Source organism: Barbus barbus, assembly GCF_936440315.1.
Source record: "Barbus barbus genome assembly, chromosome: 49".
NCBI lineage: Eukaryota > Metazoa > Chordata > Actinopteri > Cypriniformes > Cyprinidae > Barbus > Barbus barbus.
In genome coordinates this window covers 1,154,379-1,181,034 of record NC_136727.1, presented here as the reverse complement: position 1 = coordinate 1,181,034, position 26,656 = coordinate 1,154,379, and the positions used below count along the sequence as shown (strand labels likewise).

At 38.6% G+C, this 26,656-nt stretch overlaps 1 protein-coding gene and 1 long non-coding RNA gene across 2 annotated transcripts; both read right to left on the bottom strand.

Annotated features, from left to right (window-relative positions):
* Positions 1–3,795: 3,795 nt before the first annotated feature.
* Positions 3,796–13,352, bottom strand: LOC306867331. The gene is made up of 3 exons (XR_013784004.1): positions 13,094–13,352; positions 6,783–6,855; positions 3,796–6,146 (listed from the first exon to the last, which is right to left on the bottom strand). It is a non-coding gene; the product is annotated as an uncharacterized lncRNA (long non-coding RNA).
* A 6,966-nt stretch (positions 13,353–20,318) lies between these two features.
* Positions 20,319–22,931, bottom strand: LOC306867449 (uncharacterized protein). The gene is made up of 4 exons (XM_079413105.1): positions 22,757–22,931; positions 21,789–21,980; positions 21,591–21,687; positions 20,319–21,403 (listed from the first exon to the last, which is right to left on the bottom strand). The coding sequence occupies exon 4, from the start codon at positions 21,381–21,383 to the stop codon at positions 20,460–20,462; it is 924 nt and encodes a 307-aa protein (XP_079269231.1). The 5' UTR covers positions 21,384–21,403; positions 21,591–21,687; positions 21,789–21,980; positions 22,757–22,931; the 3' UTR covers positions 20,319–20,459.
* Between the last annotated feature and the right edge of the window lie 3,725 nt (positions 22,932–26,656).

The window sequence follows — 26,656 nt, the reverse complement described above, 5'->3', positions numbered from 1 at the left end:
GAAACTCTTCCCGCATGCAGTGCAGTGATACGGTTTCTCTCCAGTGTGGATCCTCTCATGTCTTTTCAGATGTCCTGACTGACTGAATCTCTTGTTGCAGTGTGAACACTTGTAAGGTTTCTCTCCAGTGTGGATCCTCTGGTGCTGTTTCAAATGTTCAGCTCTAATAAAAGTCTTCTCACACTCAAAGCACATATATTCTCTCACACCAGTGTGTATCTTCTGATGTGCTTTTAAACTCTGCAGCAGTGAAAAACTCTTTCCACACAAAGAACATGAATGTGGTTTCTCCTCTGAATGAACTTTCAGGTGACTCTTCAAGCCTGAAGCTCTAAAAAATGTTTTTCCACATTGATCACATTCATGCAGTTTCTCTCCAGTGTGGATCTTCATGTGTCTCTTAAGGTTTGCTGATTGTGTGAATCTCTTCCCGCACTGATCACATGTGAATGGTTTCTCTCCAGTGTGGATGCTCATGTGATGTTTGAGATGCTGTTTGCTTGTCAGACTGTTTCCACACTGAGTGCAGGTGAAACTTTTCTTGTCTCTTCTTTTCAGTAAAGAAACCCTTTCAGTCTGTGAGTGAGTTTTTTCTCCAGTTTTGACATGCTGTTGTTTCTCCTCCATTAGATCTGAAATTAAAGTTAAAAAAGGTTACAATATAATTAAATAATTACAAATTCAGAGAAATGGGAAGTGAAAGCAGACAAAGACTAAACCAAATTATAATCATTTTGTGACATTTTTACAAAAACAGATCTAATAATCTATATTAAAAAATACAGACTCTAATCCAGTGTTTCTGTAGTGAGAACTATTCGATGCTTGATCAACTCCACAATTATAATATTATAAACATAATATTAGCATTAATATACTGTAAAAAAAAAAACTTATGTATGTTAAGATTAATAAAAATTTTTTAAAAAAAAGCAGTTTTTTATGGCAACACCCAGGAAGTGACATAATTTGAACATTTGAGTTTCAGTCCCTATTTTGTACCCTGGAGATAGAAAGTCTCCCCTATATTATTATTGGACTTTTTTTTTTGAGTATTTTTCTGTTTTTAAGACTAAATCTGATGAACTGCTGATAACTTTAAATGATCTTCAGTCTCATTGATGAAGCATCAAGAATAATCACCAACCTGTTTGTTCTTCAGTGTGTTTCATTCTGCAGGGTTCTGGATCTCTCATGTTCTCTCTGTCCTTCAATAAACTCTGTCTCTGCAGATTTCACTTCTTCCTGATGCTCTGATGCTCGTCTTCACTTGTAGACTGATGAGAATATTCCAGCATTTATTGCTGAACTGCAGTGGGAGGAGCTTCACTGAAGGTGTGATTGTTGTGGGAGGAGCTTCACTGAAGGTGTGATTGTTGTGGGAGGAGCTTCACTGAAGGTGTGATTGTTGTGGGAGGAGCTTCACTGAAGGAGGAGCAGATCTGCCATAATTAAAGATAAATCAGTTACAGTTTGTTTTTACACTAATTCACACAAGTATGTATGTTCACCCATCTATCCATCCACGTAACTTTTAAGTAAATTAATTACAAAGTGTTTGATACTCATTCACAAATTCTCTTTTTTTTAAGAATTTCATCCACATATTTTAATTCCTACATTTATCTTACCGCTCATTAATATATAGGCAAAGATATATGGACACACACACACACACACATAATTAAAAGATACCAAATCTTAAAAATCTAAGAATAAAAAATGAAAGAATAAACACATAGAAATAATTTTGCAAATTTGCAAGGCACAAATAAACCACCAACAGATTTTAACTCAACCATTTGTTTTTGTTTTATATGAAACATGGTTTATCACAGATTAATTAAATTCTGTTATGATACTTACCTATATCTTGTAATGCCAGAATAACTGATTGTATTGTTTGCTTAAGTCTGTTAACAGCAATACAATGAGCTTAATGTGGCAATTAACAAATCTGAGGTCATCAGCATAATGAATGAGGTGAAAACAGGATCTATTGACATGAAATAAAGAGGATTTTCAGCAGCTGATAATATTGATGATCCTCAGACTATAAACACTCATTAAACAAGACATTCAGGATCATCTCACTTCATACTGAATATTTGCTGATAGAAACCCATCTTTATCAATCATTGTGATTTGTCCATATGAATCTGAATACAGTTTGAATTTATTTACCGCATTCATAATATATTTTCCTACATCTTACCGTTTTCTATGTGAAGAGAAACACAATTGTCAATTATGATGACAATCGATTTAATTCATAAAGCTCTCTGTAAATATAACTGCACACATAGCACCAAACCTGATGAAAATAATTCAGATATGATTCTCTAAAAATGTCGCTCAAACAAACAGTGTATTTACAATTACGTGAAATACTGTAAGAATTACAGAACCTTAGACACTTTGAACTTCTGAGATGGACAACACACACACACAGTGTATTAAGATACATACATCTGTCTCCACATCCCACTGAGAGAAAATGCAGGAAAATGCCTCTCTCACATATGCATCAGTTCCTTTTCATCCCCTTCCTTCCCCTTCCCTTCACTCAGCTCACTCAGAATGGTCAATAGTAGAATATAATGTTCTACATGAATGCAAATTATATTTACAGTCATATTTGGTATCATTTGAATTATCTCAGGGCGTCTGGTACGATGGTCTCATTCTTACAAGAAGTAAACTAAAAGGTAATGCAGATCCTAGGAGTTTAGAGATATTTTGCATACTGCAGAGTTCAGGTCAGTTAACAGTGGTTCTCATGCAAAATTACCTTTTGTCTCAAAAGGTGTTAACTCAATCAATGCAAATTCCAATTGTTAGCTCCTGTCTCCATCTCAGGGGATGTTTGTCTTGGTCGGAAGTACTTAAGGAAATGTTGCAAAAGGATCGGGGCCTTCTGTAGCCGGAATGAGCCCATAGGATAAGTATGTTTGCACACTTCATACTATGTATTTTTCTCAAGTCAGGTATGCATGTTACTCTTAGATTCATCTTTGAGATTTTGATGTTTTATACTGATGTGATATCTTTGAATTGGCTGTATAATTGGCACAATGCATATTTACCTGACTGATAATAAATTGTTACATTTGATTTTATTCTGATTTACTCTGCAATTATTTTCTCAGGTAGATTAAGTGAAGGCGTATGTTACCGCAAACATGCTTCCAGGGTTAGTACAGACTAGATCTCAGGTTAGATGGAGCATGGGGCACTTCAGGTGAGTTTCTAGATTTCTGACTAACTGCTTGACTTTAGTTAAGTTGTTATGCAGTTGTGTTAACTATGGGGGGCTAGATAAAATACTATTGATGTACTAGCATGGTTCAGGCATATTTCTTAGTACTAGCCATAACCTCTGCTTATTGTCTTAGCTTTAGTCAAGTTGTTATATAGTTAGACTAACTATAGGGGGCTAGATAGAAACACTACTGAAGTATCATAGTGCTAGCCATAAGCGCTGATTATTGTTTGAGCTTTAACCAAGTTGTCACAACTGTAGGGGGCTAAACAGAACCACTATTTAAGAATGACAAGCATGAAGCGGTCTATTAAATAATTAATCATAACCTCTGACTAATGATCAGAATGGAGGTTTTGTGATCGTGGGGTACACCTACATCGGCCAGCGTGATATACCCTGAGCGATTCCTAATGAACGAGTAATAAAGTAAAGAGTTAACTAGAATAATAAAATGTCAGAAGAATTAGAAACAGACAAACCAATTTGCATTTCAACCTAAATTCAAGGTCATAATAAAATGGAGTCAGATTAGAATTTAACCTAAATTTAATAATTTTGTGTGTTGAAAATACCGAACATGCAAGAAACCTTCATCCACCATTGGATACCTTCTTTGGGCCAAGTGCGTGGACCTTACAAAGTGCGTGATTTCGCAAGCAAGCGAGTGAGGTCTTTTCAGCGCAATATGGACTGTACCGAACATGAGGTTTGATCATCTCCTTCTCTTTCTCCAGCTGCTGTGGTAAGTCAATTCTTATTTGCCTTGTAGATATATTGAGGGAAAAACAGACGCACACCATACATGCACTTTAGTGGAATGAGTCGGAATACTGTTATCGTTAGACCGGAGACCGGATCCGGTGGGTTTGAGAATTAGATGAAACCACGTATTTGTCAGGGACATGATAGCGGCAGCGTAGACGAGGAATGACATCCCTTGTTCTGAAATGTACATATCTCTTTGTTTGCCTAAGCAACAAGAGATGGAACTTAAAATTGGAATACCATCATACAAATTATATTCTGGTACTCAACAGAGTCATAAATTAGAACCTAAAATTTTAATCTGCAAACTGCCTTCTCTATTGTTTTATTTGCTATATCGCAACAAATGAGCAACATTTTAACCAGAATGAACAAACAGAATACAAATTATAAATTTATAAACAATTGGAAAACTTGTGATTGGATGAAAGGAAGGCAATTTAAGTTGATACATTTATATATGAAAAGGAAGTTGGGCAAGACAGAGTGATGTAATCACAACACAGATAAAAGTGCTTTAAGGAAAGCTTCGTATTATATCTCAGCTCTCGAGGACTACTGCTACAATGCAGAACTTCTCTTGACTGCAGTTAAACAAGAGATGAGCATTTCATTGGGCCCTAAACATCTCATTTTTGTTAAACTTTTAGTCAATTGATGTTAAATTAAGTTTCATCATTTTAATTAATTAGACATGCTTTTTGATTAATACTATTTAATTTGACCAAAGATGTCCAGAAACATTAAACGGAATAAAACAGAACATTTCTGCCCACAGATCTGACTGTAATGAGAGCAACTGCAACTAAAGCCATAGACACTGGTCCATTGGAGTCCATGCCTTGTGGTATCCTGTCCATGGGCTTTTCTTTATTACTGTCGGTTTATCAAAAAGTAAATAAAAAATAAACAGTAATTAGTTCAAATCTTTTGTAAATTAATAAGATAAACCTCCCACTTTATTAACTTTCTAAAGTGTCAAATTAAGCAGAAAAGACAAGTGAAGCCGCTTATAAAAGGTGGATCTGGCAACACATCAGCGGTTGCACCCGCGCCCTCACGACTGTCTCAAACCTCGTTCACTTGCGCCAGCATCTGGCAGCGATCATTTTCATTCCACTAACACTGAACATTATTATAAACTGTCTACACTCATATGAGGAGTTTTTAACAGAAAATTAGTCATTCAGAGAACAAATATTATGTTTGAGCATGAAAAAGTGACCAAGCTCCGGGCCTCTGTGTTCTCATAGCTCGCTACAAGCCAGGTCTTTGTGGAATAACTCCGTTTTTGAGTTGATCTGAATCTCACAGAATCTGCTGGTCTTGAAGATGAACTTTATTCACTGTGACATTTAGATGATGTTTCTTATCACAGATTAATATGGAAGAGATGCGGTGTAGCACTTGATAGCAGTGGACCTGAAGATAAACTACTTATTGTGATTGTATATTTTATGACTGCGTAGAGAAGATGAATCAGTGAAAGTCTTCCCGCATGCAGTGCAGTGATACGGTTTCTCTCCAGTGTGAATCCTCTCATGTGTTTTCAGATTTCCTGACTGACTGAATCTCTTGTTGCAGTGTGAACACTTGTAAGGTTTCTCTCCAGTGTGCATCATCTCGTGCCGTTTCAAATGTTCAGCTTTAATAAAAGTCTTCTCACACTCAAAGCACATATATTCTCTCACACCAGTGTGTATCTTCTGATGTGCTTTTAAACTCTGCAGAACTGAAAAACTCTTTCCACACAAAGAACATGAATGTGGTTTCTCCTCTGAATGAACTTTCATGTGCTTCTTCAGGTTTGAAGCCCATGAAAATGTTTTTCCACATTGATCACATTCATACAGTTTCTCTCCAGTGTGGATGATCATGTGTCTCTTAAGGGTTGCTGATCGTGTGAATCTCTTCCCGCACTGATCACATGTGAATGGTTTCTCTCCAGTGTGGATCCTCATGTGATGTTTGAGATGCTGTTTGCTTGTCAGACTGTTTCCACACTGAGTGCAGGTGAAACTTTTCTTGTCTCTTCTTTTCAGTAAAGAAACTCTTTCAGTCTGTGAGTGAGTTTTTTCTCCAGTTTTGACATGATGTTGTTTCTCCTCCATTAGATCTGAAATTAAAGTTAAAAAAGGTTACAATATAATTAAATAATTTAAAAAATCTGAAAAATTTAAAGTGAAATTAGATGACTACACCAAATTATAATCATTTATCATTTATTATAAACATACCATTAGCATTAATATATAAGGACTGCACCAACTTATGATCATTTTTGACATATTTTTACAAAATAAGATACAATCATCTATATTAAAAATACAGACTCTAATCAAAAGTTTCTGGAGTGAGAACTATTCGATGTTTGGTCGACTCACAACACAATTATAATACTATATTATAAACATAATATTAGCATTAATATACTGTAATAAAAAATATGTAATTAATAACTACTTTAAACTAATTAAATGTCCAATACTTTTTCACTCAACATTGTTACAGCATAATTTTCATTCAGTTTCTTCCTTTTTAAAACAAAATGTTTTTAATGGCAAACACCCAGGAAGTGACATAATTTGAACATTTGAGTTTCAGTCCCTATTTTGTACCCTGGAGATAGAAAGTCTCCCCAATATTAATATTGGACTTTTTTTTTCATTCTTCAACAATAAATCTGATGAACTGCTGATAACTTTAAATACTCTTCAAACTCATTACTAAAGCATCAAGAATAATCACCAACCTGTTTGTTCTTCAGTGTGTTTCATTCTGCAGGGTTCTGGATCTCTCATGTTCTCTCTGTCCTTCAATAAACTCTGTGTTACGGCTCAGTTTTGTTTTGGGATTGTTCTGTTTTCTTTTCTTATAGGTTGCCAGATAAGGATCCACACCTGTGTTCAATTTGGAAAGCAGTATTTAAGATTGCTGTCCTTTGTGGGAAGAAGTGCTGACCCCTATCCTGGAGGTTTTCCTCAGGAGTTGGACCTTCCTATTGTTTTTCTCTTTATTGTTTGTTTATTTTCTGTTGTACATTTAATTTCTCTATTATATAACCCCTAGACGTAAATAAATATTTTGCTTAATTTATTTGTTGGACTCTGCACCCTTTATTTTGTTACTTCCCTGAGCCGGAATGTAACAATTGGGGGCTCGTCCTCAAATGTTTGATAGAATTTGGAAGGTCCAGCTTCTATTGATAAAAACAAGAGAAAACGTAGCCTATTACTTGTAAAATTTCCGCTAGCGCCTGTGTGTATGTATAGGCGGAGCGTATTTGACGGGTATTTGATTCACCTGCGTGAGCGTGTTAACGCTAACAAACAGTGGCCGTTTTGTGCGAGAGTTTTCGGTGTCTTTCAAACGTTGGATTTTTCTTCGTTTTTTTTCTCATCTGCGGAGAAAATACGTGGTAACCGAAATAGACCGTATGGTAAGTGTATTGATCTCTCGTAAGAGTTCCCTTTGTAAAGTCTTTTTTTCCCTCTCTCTAGGCTATACAGTGTAACGTTAGCTCTGGCAGGATTTTGTGTATGTGTACTCTACTCGGTGAGCTAATATTGCTGAAAGGGAATTTGACAGTGAACTCTGTATTTTGTTATACTAATGGTGATGTTCCCCGTTAGGTTTAGCAACGCACTGCGTTGATCTTTTTTTATTTTAGTTTGTTGTTTTTGTGCTGATACTGAGTTGAGAGCGCTGCCGCTATTGTATGTCTCACTGGTTTGTCCGTGAGTTTATACATCTGACGGTATTTGAGTGCTTAAAGATACTCGACTCTTGGTGGACGCATGAAGACTAGGGTTGAGTTATTTTAAGGGAGAGAGAGTAGGGGGGAATAATCACTTGTTGGTGCTTGTAAATTAAAGCAATCGGTTACGAGTTCTGCTGAATAGAATTTAAATAATGGCTACTGTTTTAGATGTATTTTTTGAGTCTCCCAGTGAGGGATTGTTTGATCAACTAACGAAAGAGCAGTTGTTGGAGGTGGCCTCGAAGTATGAGATCTGTTTAACCACCAAAGAAAAAAAGTTAAAGGAGTCTGTGGCACTAATTGTTAAAGCCGCTCTAGTTAAGTTAGAGGTCTTTGATCCTGATAAGCCTGTTGATTTTGATGATGATGATAGCGCAACACAGTCTTCAGTTATTGCTTCCACATTCTCTTTTGAGCAACGAAAAGAACTAATGCTTTTAGAGATAGAAAAGGCAAAATTGAATCGTGAAATTGAAGTTCGCAAATTGGAGGTTGAGGCTTTACGGTTTCAGTTAATTGGTGAGGGAAAAATGGGGGACAGCGCAAGTGGTCTAACCAGTTCTGTCAGAAAAGGGTTGGATGTATCCAATAATATTAAGCTGATACCCAAATTTAGTGAAACTGATGTAGACACATTCTTCAGTTTGTTTGAACGTTTGGCAGATGTTATGAAATGGCCAGATATGGAACAGACTTTGATGTTGCAGTGTGTGCTAACTGGTAAGGCACAAAAAGCTTATTCTTCTTTAAATGCTCATGATAGTCAAAATTATCATAAGGTTAAAGAGGCTGTATTGAAAGCTTATGAGCTGGTACCAGAGGCCTATCGGCAGAAATTTAGAAACATGCGAAAACCTGCAGAACAGACGTATTGTGAATTTGTGAGAGACTTAAAGATCCAGTTAGATCGCTGGTGTGCTGCTTCAGGTGTAACTAGTCGTGAAGATCTTTATGAGTTGTTCCTGTTAGAACAGTTTAGAAGCACTTTGTCTGAGTATGTTTCCATCTTTTTGACTGATCGAAATGTTACATCTACGGAGGAGGCTGCCATTCTTGCTGATGGGTATGCACTCACTCATAAATGTGAAGTCAAGAAAAGTAGGTTTAAGTTCAGTGATAGTCAAACGGAGAGTGTAACTGCCCGTTATGCCCTGCCTGATAAGAGTGAGAGGATTTTTAAAAGTTATGCTGATAGAAATGACCGGTGTGCTTATTGTCATTTAAAGGGACATTGGAAAAAGGATTGTTTAGCACTTAAAGGAAAACTGAGGCGTGTTAACCCTGAACCCAAGCCTGCTCTTGCTATTTCATCTGTTCAAGGAGATAATTCTGACTGTTTTGATATTTTACAGAATCTGGAAAAACCAGTGGTACCTTGCAATGTTGGAGATGTTGGATATGCTCCTTTTATTACAGATGGCTATGTGTCATTGCTTGGAAGTACTGAGAAGGTTCCTATTAAGATTCTCAGAGACACGGGTGCATCGGAATCCTTCATTTTGCAAACTGTCCTTCCTTTTACTCAGGAGTCCAATACAGGAAACAGTGTGCTGATTCGCGGCATTGGATTGCAAACATTGTCTGTACCCCTGCATAACATGTTTCTCCAATCTGATTTAGTAAATGGAGCAGTGGTGATGGGAGTCCGTCCCTCATTACCAATGGAAGGAGTTTCAGTGATTTTGGGGAATAATCTGGCGGGTGATCGTGTATGGCGTGATGTTCCACCTCCACCTGTGGTTGCTACTTGTCCTGCTCCATTGGGTGACACTGATATCTCCCAACAGTATCCAGAGGTATTTGTGTCTTGTGCACTTACGCGTGCAATGCGTAAACAATCAGCCGATGTAAAATTAAGTGACGTTAAGGATTTGTTTACCTCTAAGAGGGTAGTGCCTGGTCTCCTTGCTTTGCCTTCTATTTCCCATCAGGTCTGGGTGTCTGCTCAGAAAGAGGATTCATCTCTGAACTCGCTGGTTGATGCTGCTTTACCTCCTGAGGTAGCAGAGAGTTCCGCTAATGGGTACTTCATTGAAAATGGGGTACTATTGCGGAAGTGGACTTCTAACATAGAGGGAGGTTTGACTGAACCAATTATACAGGTAGTTGTGCCTGTTTCTTTGCGACGTGCTGTGTTGGATTCTGCTCATGGTGGGGTGTCTGGTCATTTGGGCGTAAATAAGACCTACCAACATTTGCTGCAGTATTTTTACTGGCCTCGTATTAAGAGTGATGTAAGGCAGTTTATTAAGACTTGTGCGATCTGTCAGTTGACTGGAAAACCAAACCAGACCATAAAACCTGTGCCTTTGTATCCCATACCTGTTATGGAACAGCCTTTTCAGCATCTTCTGGTGGATTGTGTCGGGCCTTTACCATCTTCAAAGTCTGGTAGTGTTTATTTATTGACAGTGATGTGTCAGAGCACTCGATATCCTGCTGCTTTTCCTTTGTGTTCAATCACCACACGATCAGTTGTAAAAGCCTTGTCCCAGTTCATTTCTATTTTTGGAATTCCAAAGGTTGTTCAGAGTGATCAGGGGACAAATTTTACATCTAACATGTTTCAAGAGGTTCTGCGGCAGCTTGGCATTAGACACAACAAATCCAGTGCGTACCATGCGGAAAGTCAGGGTGCCCTAGAACGTTTTCATCAGACGTTAAAATCTTTGTTGAGGGCATATTGCACTGAGTTAAAAGGTGATTGGGAGGAAGGTCTACCTTGGTTGTTGTTGGCCACACGTGAGGTTATACAGGAGAGTTTGGGATTTAGTCCCAATCAGTTAGTCTTTGGACATTGTGTACGGGGACCTCTGGCGGTACTGAGTAATGCTGCTTTACCAGAGGAGCCACCACAGAGTCTGATTCAGTATATACAGGGTTTTCGTCGACGTTTAGTTTTGGCTGGGGAATTGGCAAAAGAAAAGTTGGAAAAAACTCAGGAAAAGATGAAAGGCTGGTTTGATCGCAAGTCTGAGATTCGCATGTTTAGTCCAGGAGATCAGGTGTTAGCCTTATTTCCTTTACCAGATTCTCCTTTTGCTGCGAAGTTTTTAGGACCTTACACTGTGCTTCGAAAAGTGTCTGATCAAAATTATATTCTTTCTACCCCTGAGCGCAGGAAACATACCCAGTTGTGCCATGTGAATTTGTTAAAGCCCTTTTATTCTCGTAATGTTGTTCCTGAAGTCATTCCTTCCTCAGTTGCATTAGCTAGTTTGAGTCAAATAGGTGACGTGCAACAGGATGTGAAATCACCTGATGATGTCATTTTACAACCTCGCTTAAAAAACTCTGAGACCTTGTCTAATTTAGAAGGATGGGTAAAACATTTATCTTGCCAACAACGTTCTGAGTTAAATTCTATGCTGACTGAATTTTCTGTTCTTTTTTCAGATACTCCTTCTCGTACACACTTGATTGAACACGATATTGATGTAGGCGACGTTAAACCTGTCCGACAACGATTTTATCGTGTATCATTTGACAAACGTCAGAAATTGGAGGCTGAAGTCAATTACATGCTTAAAAACAACATAGCAAAGCCTTCCTTTTCAGATTGGGCTTCGCCCTGTTTGTTGGTGGGAAAATCAGACGGCACTCAGCGTTTTTGCACAGATTATAGACGAGTAAATACCCTAACTAGACCTGACTCATATCCATTGCCTAGGATGGAAGACTGCGTTGACCAAGTTGGATCAGCTAACTATGTCAGTAAATTTGATTTGCTCAAAGGGTACTGGCAAGTGCCTTTGACGGCTCGAGCACAGGAAATTTCCTCTTTTATTACACCATTTGGTTTATATTCTTACACCGTAATGAGCTTTGGTCTCAGAAATGCCCCAGCTACATTTCAGCGTTTAATGAACAGAGTGACCGCTGGTTTAGAGGGTTGTGCCGTATACCTGGATGACATCGTTGTCTTTAGTGACACATGGGATCAACACCTTATCCGAATTCGTGCGCTGTTTGAGCGTTTGTCTGATGCCAAACTCACAGTCAACCTGGCAAAGTGTGAGTTTGCCAGGGCGACTGTGACTTATCTGGGTAAGGTTGTCGGAATGGGCAAAGTGCGACCTGTACGTGCTAAAGTCATGGCGATTGACAAATTTCCTAGCCCTCAGACCAAACGTGAATTGATGAGATTTTTAGGAATGGCTGGGTATTACCGAAGTTTTTGTCCGAACTTTTCTTCTGTTGTTGCCCCGCTTACAGATTTGTTGCAAGCAAAGGCTAAATTTGTGTGGACTCCAAAATGTGAAAGCGCCTTTGAGAATGTTAAACGTTTGCTCACATCGTCTCCTGTCCTGACGGCTCCTCGACTTGATAAACCATTCAAACTCCAGGTGGATGCTAGTCAGGTTGGAGCGGGAGCTGTTCTGCTGCAGGCTGATGAGAGTGGTATAAATCGCCCTGTTAGCTATTTCTCACGAAAATTTAATTTGTGTCAGATCAATTATTCTACCATCGAGAAAGAGGCGTTAGCGTTGATTTGGTCCCTGCAACATTTCGAGGTGTATGTGTCTTGTGGGACTATGCCAACTGTGGTGTACACAGACCATAACCCGCTTACGTTTCTTCACTCTCTGCAGAATCCGAATCAGCGTCTTATTAGGTGGTCTCTTTTCTTACAACCTTATGCTTTGGAGATTCGTCATGTGAAAGGCGTAGATAACATCTTAGCTGACGCCTTGTCTCGGGCCCCATGTGGTGGAGAATAAGTTTCTTGACTATTGTTACTTCTCTTCTCTTCCCGTTTATTGGTTTTTAATTCCTTAATTTTGCTTTTTCCAGGCGCCGGGAGATTGCTGGTTTTGGAACTAAGGGATGGGTGGAGTTTGGGAAGTTGTAATGGTTAATGATTGTTACTAACTTCACCCTAACTCTGGATAGGTGTTTTTTTTTTTTGTATGCATGTTGGGGTTGGAACTTGTAGAAGGTAGAGCTTCTAATGAGAATCTCTCCCTTTTTAAGGGGGGAGGTGTTACGGCTCAGTTTTGTTTTGGGATTGTTCTGTTTTCTTTTCTTATAGGTTGCCAGATAAGGATCCACACCTGTGTTCAATTTGGAAAGCAGTATTTAAGATTGCTGTCCTTTGTGGGAAGAAGTGCTGACCCCTATCCTGGAGGTTTTCCTCAGGAGTTGGACCTTCCTATTGTTTTTCTCTTTATTGTTTGTTTATTTTCTGTTGTACATTTAATTTCTCTATTATATAACCCCTAGACGTAAATAAATATTTTGCTTAATTTATTTGTTGGACTCTGCACCCTTTATTTTGTTACTTCCCTGAGCCGGAATGTAACATCTGTCTCTGCAGATTTCACTTCTTCCTGATGCTCTGATGCTCGTCTTCACTTGTAGACTGATGAGAATATTCCAGCATTTATTGCTGAACTGTAGTGGGAGGAGCTTCACTGAAGGTGTGATTGTTGTGGGAGGAGCTTCACTGAAGGTGTGATTGTTGTGGGAGGAGCTTCACTGAAGGTGTGATTGTTGTGGGAGGAGCTTCACTGAAGGTGTGATTGTTGTGGGAGGAGCTTCACTGAAAGGGGAGCAGATCTGCCAAAATTAAAGATAAATCAGTTACAGTTTGTTTCTGCAGTAATTGACACATTGTAATTATGTTTATCTATCTATGTAAATTAAAATGTTTTTAGTAACTCAACAATTATATCTCTATCTATAATTCATTAATATATAGGCAAATTAATTAGTGCTGGGCAATGATTTAATCGCAATTAGTCACATCCAAAGACAAATACATATAGTATATATTTTGAAAATATTTACATATATTTATATTCATATAATTTATATGATAAATAAATATAGTTAATGTATAAATGTAAAAATATATACATTCCTGTGTGTGTATATATATATATATATATATATATACACACACACACACAGTACAAACTTTAATTTTTAAAATTAAATTTAAAAAATTTTGTTTATTGTTTTTGTGTGTTATATGAAACATGGTTTTTCACAGATTAATGAAATAAATGCAGTTGTGATAGATTCATCTTGTAAAGTCACAATAGCTGGTTGTGTTGGTTGCTGAAGTCTGTTAACAGCAATAAAATGAGCTTAATGTGGCAATTAACAGATCTGAGGTCATCAGCATAATGAATGAGGTGAAAACAGGATCTATTGACATGAAATAAAGAGGATTTTCAGCAGCTGATAATATTGATGATCCTCAGACTATAAACACTCATTAAACAAGACATTAAGCAGCAGCTCATCTCAGTTTATTTTAAGTATATTATCCGCAGTTGAATAAAACATTTTTTTTAAATCATCTCGCCAGACATACTGTAGTCATTCACGATAAAACAAAATGCGTTTTGGAAGATGGATTCATGATGTACCCACTCATTATATACATTTTGTAATTTTTGAACAAAAAAGTTGCATGTATCTTAACGTGCTGGTTAATTGTGTGGTGGGGAGGTCAAATGATATTTTTCAGTCATGTGACCGGCTCCAAGACTTGGAGGGCAAAACATCCATAGAACTGCTGCACAAGCGTGTCCATTTTTCATCTGTTACCCAGTCGCAAATATTTAGATCAGCTCTCAAAAGAATAAAACAAAGGTTTCTGAACAAAATGCAAGCTTTGGCCATTTGAAATCCATATTAAGACCCCGCGGCAATATTTCAATCATAAACAGTGCGACAAAACATTGTAAAAACACTTAAAGTGCCTTAATATATTTAAAACAGTAATATTAAAAGATCAAATTCAGTAATCACCACATTAATCATGCATAGTTTACACAGGCAAGCAGATGAGGCCAGAATATGAACGCAATCCGCTTAATGGTTCAGTGTTTTCCTTCTAATGGTTTTCTATGGGAGGCCATTTAATGGGAAACTTTGCACATTGTGTTTATATTCTGGCTTCCTCCTCTTGTCTGTACAAAATATACATCAATAATGTGTCCACTGAATCTTGCTTTTTAATATCTGCGTTTTATTACATTATTACTTGATGCAAGCTGTGTAAAAAAACAACCTAACTAATATGATTTACCTTTAAATTACAAAGAAAATTTTTAAATCCTTGTATGGACATAAACTGTTACATTTGCTGAAAAGAAAAATAAATACTGTAAAAAAAAGTACTTATTTTCCATAAATTTCGGCTTTGTTTACAGTGTTGAAATGTGTTTTAATATTTTGACAAACAGTAACAGTAAGTAATCATCCTAACAGTAAATGAAATCACTGGCAGTGATATTAAGATGTGTCAGTTGGGTAAATACCTACTACCATGAATGCTTTCCTGTAGCTCAAATAGTAGAGCATGGCGCTAGCAACGCCGAGATCATGGGTTCGATTCCCAGGGAAAGTAAGAGCTGATAAAATGTAAAAACTGTAACTTGAATGCAATGTATGTCACTTTGGATAAAAGCATCTGCTAAATGTAAATGTACTAAATCTCTTATTTTATTATTATTAATAATAACTTTCACACGCTGCAAAATATTTCCAAATCTTTCGAAGTGAAGTTCCAGATTCTGTGGTAAGTTTGGATGTTCTGAAAGCAGACGCTGATTTCAGCAGACACTAAATTCCCGGCTGGAGGAGTCCTGTTGGTGATTTGCCTTATTATACAGACTAAGTGAGAGAGAGAGAGAGAGAGAGAGAGAGAGAGAGAGAGAGAGAGAGAGAGAGAGTGTGTGTGGGTCGGTGTGTGTATTTGTACACTGGAGAACGTTGTATATGAGGGTTGTGTTGGGGTATATACACGGTTTGTACACTATAAACCTAAAGCCTGTGTGTGTGTGTGTGTGTATGTGTGTGTGTGTGTGTGTGTGTGTGCATGTTTATGTGGTTTATGAGGACACAAATTTGTATAATGACATGGGTATGACAGAGGTATTACAATATGAAGGTGGTTTATGAGGACACTGCCTATGTCCCCGTAATTCAAAAGGCTTAAAAAACATACTAAATGGTGTTTTTTTGAAAATCTAAAAATGCACAAAGTCTCCTGTGAGGGCTAAGTTTAGGTGTAGGGTTGGTGTAGGGCAATAGCACACACAGTTTGTTCAGTATAAAAACCATTACGCCTATGGAGAGTCCCCATAAACCACAAAAACCAACGTGCGTGTGTGTGTGCGTGTGTCCTTGTCCTCTTTTTCAGTGAGTGATCTGAGGGTTGCGCTGATAGGAAAGAATGGGTCAGAAAACAGCCGAGCTGGAAACACTATACTGGGAACAGTAGCATTTAACATAGAAGCTGCATCTTATTCACAGCAGAACAGTGTGAGAATCAGTGGAGAGGTGGAGGAGAGAAAGATCACAGTCATCAACAGTCTCCTGCTCCAGACAAATCTTTCACATCACAGATAATAGAAGCAGTGGCAGAGTGTGTGTCTCTATCTGTTCCAGGACCTCATGTGATCGCTCTTGTACTGCAGTATAATGACTTTGGAGAGAATGACAGACAGAGAGTGAGTTCTGTGCTGAACCTCTTCAGTGAGCAGGCCACGAAACACACTATACTGCTGACTACTGATGATGAGCCACCTGGATTTATGTCCCTGCCTTATATGACCACAAATAATGCTATTCATGATTTAATAAAGGCGTGTGGAGGAGGATGCCTCCAGTTTGACACAGTAAACCCAGGATGACTGAGTTGTTCAGAAAGACAGAGAAGATACTTAAGGAAGAACGTGAAGAATTTCTATTCTGTAACATGTACGAGGATGAAGGTGATTTAACATCAGTGATTGAAGATCTGAGCAGATCTGGAGGTTCAGTCAGAGAAAAAGACAAAGAGGAGGACTCTGATCTCAAAAAGAGCACAAAAACAGAACGTGATGGAAGAGGTTTGTCAGCCTTTTTTTCAGGATAAAGATTATGTGTGGAATGATTTTTGTGTCTTTTAATACTGTAGATATTGTGTTTTCTAATTATATTTTACAGATATAATATTTTTGTTGTTGTTTAAGATCCGGTACATTTGGTACCAAAGCTGAACGGAGTCTACTGTCTCTAAATATTGTTTCAGTGACAGCTACAGGAAAGCAAAGCTGAACATTGTTCTGTGTGGAAATAATTCAGCACTCAAGAACTCAGTGTCTAGAATATTTAGAGCAGGGCTATTCAATTGGCGGCCTGACAATCATCTTCATCTGGCCTGCATTGTGTTTGCACTAATTAGTTTGTCCACAAGTCAGACATGAGACACAACAACAATGCATTCTCTCAACAACGCACTCACTCTCCAGAAAAAATAAAAATAGTGTGAAACATCATCATGAAATATGAAAGCAAACAGACATATGATTATGACAATATATTTTATGCAGCTCATGGTATTTTTTATAACAATAAAGGATGTTTATGACACATGATAAGTGTAGCATTATTAAACTTACAAAGAGTGCATGTCTGCCTATTCAAAATCAACTATAGATTACAATCGCAAATTATTACAAGCACTCAATGATGGTTTAAAATGGGTTTTAAGCAAATACATTAAAAAATTGCAGACATTTTCATGTGTAGCTTGATGTTAATTGTACCTCTAATTGTATTTTAGGATGTATTCTTGGAAGCATTATAGATAGTTTGTGATTCTGGTGTAGAATCAAACTTAATTTAATGCTGTATATTTAGCAGCGGACAATGTTAAATCCATATAGATACGAAATGCATATCTGAATAAAAATGTGTTGTTGGTCGGCGCCACCTAGCGTGTAGGCGTGAATTAGCAGAAGGCAATCGATCGTTTCGTGCTCGGTGTGAAAGCACCTTTCGACAGAGATTCGCTTCGCTTTTCGCGTCGCACTCAGTGTGAAACGGCCTTAAATGAGTACAAATTAGTAGTTATCGGTCACTACTTCTGGTGAGGAATAGTGCAGACACTGGACGAAGATGATCAGGGCCATTGACAGACAGCATTAATGTTAACCTTTTATAGATGTTCGTTTTGGTAATATTAGTTCATTTTACTGCTGAATATGCATTTAAATTTAATTTCTAATTTTATAGGTCTCCAGTGAATTCTATGTTTATTGGTCTTCTTTCTGTAACACAAAAATGATTTTAAATGTCTGAATAATGTTCACTCGTCAGTCATAACTAGTCAACAGTAATTCTGACATGATGGAAAGTTCAAACCGCATTGTTAAACGTTTTCCTTTTAAGCAGATCCTGAGGGTGTAAAGCTGAATCTGGTTGTGTGTGGAAGTAACAGAGGATTAAATTCCTTCATCTCAAACCTGATCCTGAACCAGAGTGCTCCACTTAATAATGAAGACAGAGCAGAAACAGAGGATATTCATATAAAACTACAATAATACTTTTCAAAACACATCAGATCGGTTATCTATACCAACGTTATTATTTTAATTTACTTTTATTTTAAGTTTACATTTTCAAAAATTGCTACATTTCAGTTTTGTTTTTACTAGTTTTATTAGTAGCCTACTTTGTTAGCTTTACTTTAGTCTTTATTTTTGCAAACGCATTCTATTTAGTTTTTCATTCTATTTTGAGTTTCAGTTTTAGTAATTAATGTTAATCAGTAACAAAACGCAGCAGACCAATGCAAGACATTTTAATTTAAAGGTCCCATGGCATGAAAATGTCACTTTATGAGGTTTTTTAACATTAATATGAGTTCCCCTAGCCTGACTATGGTCCCCCAGTGGCTAGAAATGGCGATAGGTATAAACCGAGCCCTGGGTATCCTGCTTCTCCTTTGAGAAAATGAAAGCTCAGATGGCCCGATCTGGAATCTTCCCCTTATGTCGTCATACGGGGAAAGGTTACCTCCCCTTTCTCTGCTTTGCCCGCCCATGAGAAAATGAGCTACTACCGTGCGAGGCGAGCGAGAGACATCATGGCTTGCAAACGAGCGAAGCACTGTTTTGCGTCTGAGTAATAAACTGCGCATATTAACAGACAAACTATGTTCATATTTAAAAGTCCAAACAGTCAGTAAGCGACAAGTGCTTGGAAACGCTGTTTTGTAAATGAGTTATTGATGAGTCTGCTGCTTTAAGGCAAACTGAAAGCACTGCTTCTCTGCCGCTCGCTGCTCAGAACAGACGCCGAGAGAGGCGACACTGCGCCGGGAGAGAGACCTCGCGCTCGCGGGGCAGTACTGAAGGATAAGGTTTTTGGGGGTTTTTTTTATTATTATTCGCTAGGTTTGTTAGTATGTACCCATTATGGGAAAAAAGCTGCCTAAAAGGTCTGAAAGTTACTAAATATTGTGCTAAAGTCGCGCTCGTGTGTGAGACGCAGGAGCTGATGGCAGCGGGCGGTGGATATATTGCGGTCCGCTCAGGTAAAGTCTATGTGTGGGAGACACTGACCGTATCCAGACACAATATTATAAACTAACCATTCGGAGACGTCCTGCTGTAGCCGCTGAGTTGCAACTTCTTCATCTGGTGCTTCTCCATCCGGATCAGATTCTGGGTCAAACTGAAAAGCTTGAAGGACTGCGTGTCTACGAGCCATAGACCTTTTACGCACTTCCGCATTTTTCGAACGGAAATACGTCAATGAAGTGTATTAGAACTTCCTGTAATCATAGCGGCAGATACGAAAAATGGCAGAGTCGAAGAGTCGCAGTTTCTGTTGTGTTCCAGGCTGTTCGTCTTCCAACCAAAAACAGCCCTACCTTTCATTTCATTCTTTTCCTGTGGATCCAAACCTGAAACCCAAATGGATACAGGCGATCCGAAGAGAGGAAGGGCATAGTTTTAATGTAAAAACAGGTAGCACCTATGTCTGCAGCCGGCACTTCGCTCCGGATGATTACAGTGGTGGCTGCGTCGTTCGTCGCCTGAAGAGTGGTGTTGTCCCGAGCCTATTCCCTTGGAACAACTTTACAGCTCCTTTGAGAAGGGAGTCAGTATATGACAGAACCTTCAAACGTCAGATCTGGCTTAACTGCTGTGTTTTGGCAAATTATCAAGGACCTTTTTGTTTTGAAGAGTGAATTAATGTTTTGTATGTAAATAATGTATAATGTGTAAATTTGGGGAAGTTGTGGCCTAATGGTTAGAGAGTCGGACTCGTAATCCAAAGGTTGCGGGTTCGAGTCTCGGGCCGGCAGGGATTGTAGGTGGGGGGAGTGAATGTCCAGCGCTCTCTCCACCCTCAATACCACGACTGAGGTGCCCTTGAGCAAGGCACCGAACCCCCAACTGCTCCCCGGGCGCCGCAGCATAAATGGCTGCCCACTGCTCCGGGTGTGTGTTCACGGTGTGTGTGTGTTCACTGCTGTGTGTGTGTGTGTTCACGGTGTGTGTGTGCACGTTGGATGGGTTAAATGCAGAGCACAAATTCCGAGTATGGGTCACCATACTTGGCTGAATGTCACTTCACACTTCACACTTCACACTTCAAATAGTATGTATAAATAATTTAGTGTTCCTACATATTCTTAAAAATCAAATTAAATATAATTGTTATATTCTTAATATTTTTCTGTTGAAATGTGACTTTGATTTCACTAAAACATTAGATGAACAAATAAAACAATTTGTCACAATTGTGCATCATTTATTTTTTTGGTATGTGTAACATCAACTGATTAATAACTCATAACAAACATTTACAATAAAAAATAACATTACAGATCATCAACAGTAAGACAGAAGGCTAAACTGATTGGTAAAGACAAGATTAGTGTAATTCAAGGTATGCATTCATGTATGTGCCATAATAATATATATCTAATTTCTCTTTCATTTCCGCTATGAATGAGTCATCACGCCAAATTCTTTCCACAGTTAAAGTTGATTGGGTATCGGTAACAAAGTCACACCATGTCAGTCCTGTGATTGCCAGTTGGCCCTGAACCTGCCAGTAGTACTTATGTGAACGCCTCAGACTGGTGTGGCCTTCCTGCACCTTGAGGTGAGCAACCTGAGATGGATCAGTTTTTGTGCTGCTCTTCACCTCAACCAGGCCAAAAGGAGGCGACTCTGAAGGGTCATACACCCGACCGTCTGGACTGGCCCCGAGATGTGGTGCATCAGGGTGAATGACGAATCCTGCTGGTAACACATTAACTCGCAACAGTTCAGCATAGTTTGCCAGCACTTCAGGCTCCACTAGTAGACCACGCTTCATTGCAGCTGTTTGCTTTGTGGAGCCTCTGATCATCTGAATAGCTGCAGACTCCAGCTCTGCACGACACGCCCTACTACAACAAGCTTCCCAAAAACGACTAGCAGTCAGCCTTGGTCTCCGTAGCTGTGTCCACGCAGGACATTTGGACTGCTGCTGAGTTTCTTTTGCTATCTCGCTGGACAGCTGCGGTGACACTTCAAGAGACTGGAGATGCATTAACTGATGCAAGGTCGGAACGAAATGCAACCTGGGAAAAGTGTGCTGCATCACAGGAAGGGATGGAAATTCTGGAGCCATGTGGTGTAGGAGGAGGTCACTGGACTTCTTGGGTGGACAGTGATAGGACATGGGGGATCCACGAGGGACAGACCCAAATTTAGATGGTGTCAGCTCCATCTCAGAAACCCCATCCAATACAACAGCCATGAGAGGTTGGGGCTGCACCTTGCTTAGTTTGCTTCCAGATGCCATCATATATGGATCTGGCAGTGGTCCTAGACAAGAGAGCAAAGAGAAACACAAGATTATTGGTCACACAAAAGAAAAGTTAGACATGAGTGCTTAACTACATTTAAATGTTATTCATTTTATCTGCGGTAACCATAATTTGGTTAGTCATAACATAAAAAAAAACCTTAACTTACTCTCACAAAGCAACAAAACAGTTAACAAATTAATCACCTGTATATGCCTTGTACAGTGTGGACCTCAGACCATCCTTGCCAACTGTTTTGGGCTTTTGCACCACCAGCTCACTAACCGGTTCAGGATGGATTCCCTTAAGTAAAAGACAAAAACTAATTACAGTCTGTAGTCACTACTGTTGTTATAGATACACATCGGTTCTTTAATCATAATGACATGTTATCACAAACCCACCTGTGTTCTTGGTCTGTGCCATCTTTGTAAGCCACTTGTGCAGGCCAGGGGGGGTGGAACAGCCTGCAGACCCAGCTGTGAATAGTGTGCGGTCTGGTACAGGATGGCAACTATATGATTGCAGATTCCTTTACCAGCCGCACAACTGCAGCAGAAAGCCTTCAGGTTGGCACTTTCTGCCTCCAGTGATATCTAGACACAATAAATTAAATAGGTTACACTGAAGTCATACTTATGTTGCTACATCAATGTTCATAATAACATGAAACTATAACTTTCAGTAGGGTGACCAGATTTGAGTTGGTAAAAAAGAGGAGTGTAGTGAGTTTGTGAGATATTTCATCGAGAGTAATGGGTGTGCAGAGCTGCGTACATAATGCAAATATGATTACATTTCATGTATGTTCAATGTTATTTTATTATATATGTATCAAAAAAGAGGACATGTCCGGGAAAAAGAGGACGTCTGGTCACCCTACTTTCAGTAAAATAATAGTAAGTGAAGAAAGTGCCGCAACCGCAGCAAGAAGAGTGAACACGCTAGAACGGGCAACTTTTTAAACTTTTGCCAACCGGCATCCTGTCTATAGTCAAACCTCCAGTTTGTGAGGCTCCTCGCTCTTTCTCATTGACCTGAAGCATCTACCTCTCACTACTACCTGTCCCTGGAGTATATTTGATACTATAACCGCATGCAACAAGAAAACATTACATGTTATCTCACATAGAAATACACAACTTTACAAAACAATGTCAGTAACATTTCACATTTACCTACTAACGTTACAGCTTCACCAAACTACTGGTTGTTATGTTAATCTCATGCCATCTCACTTAAACATACACACGACATATTCACTGCGATGTGTTATACCTTATATTACAAATTCACAACACTTAATTTACAGTTAACGTAAACAGAGTTATGACCGGTGATACGGCTTTGGCTAAAGCTAGCTAAAGCTTACCTTGGTAATTGTGGATAAACTCTTTGTGGAAGAATTTATATCCCTTGTCCAGTTTGTTCCCTTTAGTGGACGAATGCATCTCCACACTCTTCACCACATCGGCGCTGGTGAACTTCGGAAGACAACTCAGGCTCGTCGAAAACACTCTAGCTGCCATTTCTCCGCCAAAAAAAACGCATACCGGAACTGGGTTTACACTTCGTTGACGTACTTCCGGTTTTTGCGTAAAAGGTCTATTGGGATACATCCACTGTCAACATTAGCGCATGGTACCGTGGCCGCAAGCTGCAGGACACACCCACCCTCCAGCTTGCCCCGCCTCTCTCCTCCTCATTAGCATTTAAAGCTACAGACACAGAAATGGCTCGTCCTAAGGAAAGCTCATTGTGGGACTGGCTCATAGTGGCTGAAATTCTGCACCAAGGTTGAATTTCGGGAACGAGACTTCAGATACAGTACTAGGGACCACTTAGGCCTATATAAAAACATCCAAAAAACAGCATGTCATGGGATCTTTAAGCTTAGTGATGCAAACGTATCAACACAAACTCACTCCTCCTTGATCGGGATATCTTTTTACTTGTTTACTTGTTACTTGCATGTAGGGATGTAACGATTACCGGTTTGACGATAAATCATGATAAAATTCCCCGCGGTTAGTATTACCGTTTCATATTTTAATTATCATTAAAACCGTATTCGATTACCGTGATTTAAACAACTCGCGATAAATAAATACTGTCCGGCATAAAGCAGAGTTTTCAGTAACAGTGTCACGAGCGCACAGCAGCACAGTAGTTTCGTTCTGAGTGAAAATAGGGCGGAAAAGCTGGGAGGTTTTAAAAGAGTGCTAAGGGAATTATACAAATTAATATATCAATGAATTAATTATATGAATGTACCTCTGAAGGTTCGGACTGTCTTCAGAAACGATTTGATGGCATTTTGTTCTCATCTTCGCTCCATGTAATACTTAAAGGAAGTGTTCGCGGAGTTCACAGGAGTCAGCTGTAATTCAGCTTTTCCGTATAAAGCGCCACCTGCTGTCAGAGACTGGATTTACAGACACTTATTTACATTCAGTCTGTGTGCAGTTTCTGTCTGGCCAAAAAATTGACCAAATTTGCATAACCTGCTGTAAATTTTAACCGGTTGATGAAAAACAAACTTATGTACATTTAAACAATTCAGATATGCTATATAGAATTATTTATGGAGCAGATAAAATACATATAATCATTTATTAATTATCATTTTAATTTAACCCTTTTCTTTAAAGGCTGAAATGTGTGGTCTACCTTTATGTTAAACTTTTTCAAAGCTTTATTTGAACATTTACATTATTTATTTGAACATGCTATTAAACTGGTGTCAGTCAAATTGTCATTTAAAATCCAGACCTCATTGGTAATGTTATTGTTTTAGTGATTATGCAAACAAAAAGTCATTTTATTTGCTGTTTGTTGATTTTTAAGTATGAAACTTGGTGAAGTGATTTATGTTTCGGTACTTTTTGAACATCTCCAGCACATTTTAACAATACCGTGATAATACTGATAACCGTGATAATTTTGGTCACTATAATCGTGATTAGAAATTTTCATACCGTTACATCCCTACTTGCATGTTATTGCCACAATCCTCTAGCCTACTCTTCAGTGAGTATTGAATACATAAATCATACTATTTGACATCTACCATAAGTCAGAAGTCAAATAAAAGTTATTCTTTATTGGTGTTATATGTGTTTTTCAGAATAATGCTTTCATGAAGGATGGCCTTGTGTTCCCTGCATGAACACAGATCATTATCTGTCCCTGGCTTTTGTGGAAAATCTGTCCATCCTGGAGGCTGCGGAGAGATTTCTGCGAGGACCTGTCATTTACATAAGGTACTGTAAGGATACTATAAAAGAAATGGTCAAACATGACATCCTGCCATTATTCACAAATAACCATTTCTTTCTACAACTATCCAACTTTAGTTTTTTTTACCAGTGAGTGGAGCATTTTGACAGGAGGACTGAACAACAATTAAAGAGAGTCATCAACGGGAGTCATCCTAGTTCATGTTTTTAATAAATGTTGTTAATAAGATTGTTGTACACAAAAAAGTTGTCTTTTTCTTCTCAGATGGCTAAATGGCCCTTGGAATTTAAGAAAGGGGTGAATTGTGTTTGTCTTTATAAAATGCTTTGTAGGACACTGTAGCTGTATGACAACCAATAGTGAATACTAAAGAATAAATAAATATTAAATATTTAATTGATGGTTCATATGACTACACTGTACGTCTGATGGGCTGAATATGGTTAATATCTGAATGTAACTGCATGAGGGTTTGCGGTTACGTCGCAATACTGGAAATATTTCTGGCTTAAAACATGAAGGGACCCGATGGATAATAGTTATGCCTGTGAACGTCTAACTTCAGTCATACAAAAAGTGAAAGTAAAAAATATGGTGTTCATTGTATGTTATAAATAATGATACTCTTAACCATAAATATGTAAGTACTATAATGTACTATAATTGTTGTTATGAATATTCATGAGATTTTATATCACATTATACAGTTTTTATAATGCATTATGCATTCATTATAATGCCTTAAGAATACCCTTATAATGGATTATAAATACAGGCTTCATTGAGGTTTTCTAACAATGTCCCTTAGCTGTTATAAATTCACTGTAAACCACAGCTTCTTGGGGCTTATTGCTTTATTTTGTCTGTATATGTATGGATGGAGTCTCTCGGATGCCCATACTAAAGACAATGCTTCCCGCTCCGTCTGTGAGTATCTTTGCTCACATTCAGTTAGACTGCGACTGATATAACATATGGGGACATTCTCTCTATTCTGTTCTTGAATCAACATAGCCCCGATGCCCACCAGACTCTGCAATAATCTTGCTCGGTGCCTTCTTGTCAAAATAAGCAAGGGTTCCTGATTCAGTTAGCTTCTGCTTTAAGACTTGAAACGCTTGTCTTTGCTCAGAACCAATCTTTCTTTGTTAGTATCCTTAGTGCTTCAGTGACTGATGCAAATTGTGGGATGAACCGGCTGCTATATAGTGAACTGAATCTTATATGAGGTTGATGGGCGCTTGAAAGTTTTTGAAGAGTTATAACACAGATTAATTGTTATTTATTTGATTTGTTTTTTGTGTGTACAACATTTTTACCCGAGGAACAAAGTAAGCGTTCAGAGCAGCCACCACATATAATTTTCTGTTTAGTTTTTTTTGGGGATGAAATATGAGCTGAAGCTGTTTTCATCAGTTTCATGCGTTGACTATGTGTGTGCTACAGCACATTAAAGGGATACTCCACCCCAAAATGAAAATTTTGTCATTAATCACTGTAAGACCTCTTCGAACAAACCCAAATAACTATATAATCTCACATGCCAAAGGAAAAATAAAAGATTCTCCGCTTGGACGTGCAAGAAGTCGTAAAAGTAACCAACCCTAATGACACCTCCCTGTTTGGAGGACACCCTGCTTATCTTCTCACAAGACCCATAAAGACAATGATAGTATTGAGAAGAGAAGCACCCCTGCATCTGGACTCATTTAAGCAACAGAACTTCAGTGTGAACTGAAGCTCCACCCCTCTGCTGACATGCAGTATCTGCTGAATCTGAACGGAGCTGATGTATGTGATATACCTGACAAAGGTCCAGTTTCTGAGACACAAGCTTGTGTTTGGAAGGAGGGTGGGTCATTCTGAGGAGCAGAAGAGTGTTGACCTCCTCCAGCAGGGCTTTGACTTCATCCTCTTTCTCAGTCTTCTGTGCCTGCAGTAACAATCCCTCCACCCTGCTCACCTGCAGCAGCACAGAGCCAATAAACACAGCAGATTCCTGTCAGCTTCTTTACTGATGATCTGCGCTCAT

Excerpts from the sequence above, each read along its gene's own strand:
- LOC306867449 (XM_079413105.1), bottom strand. The coding sequence starts at position 21,383 with ATGATGGCATCTGGAAGCAAACTAAGCAAGGTGCAGCCCCAACCTCTC.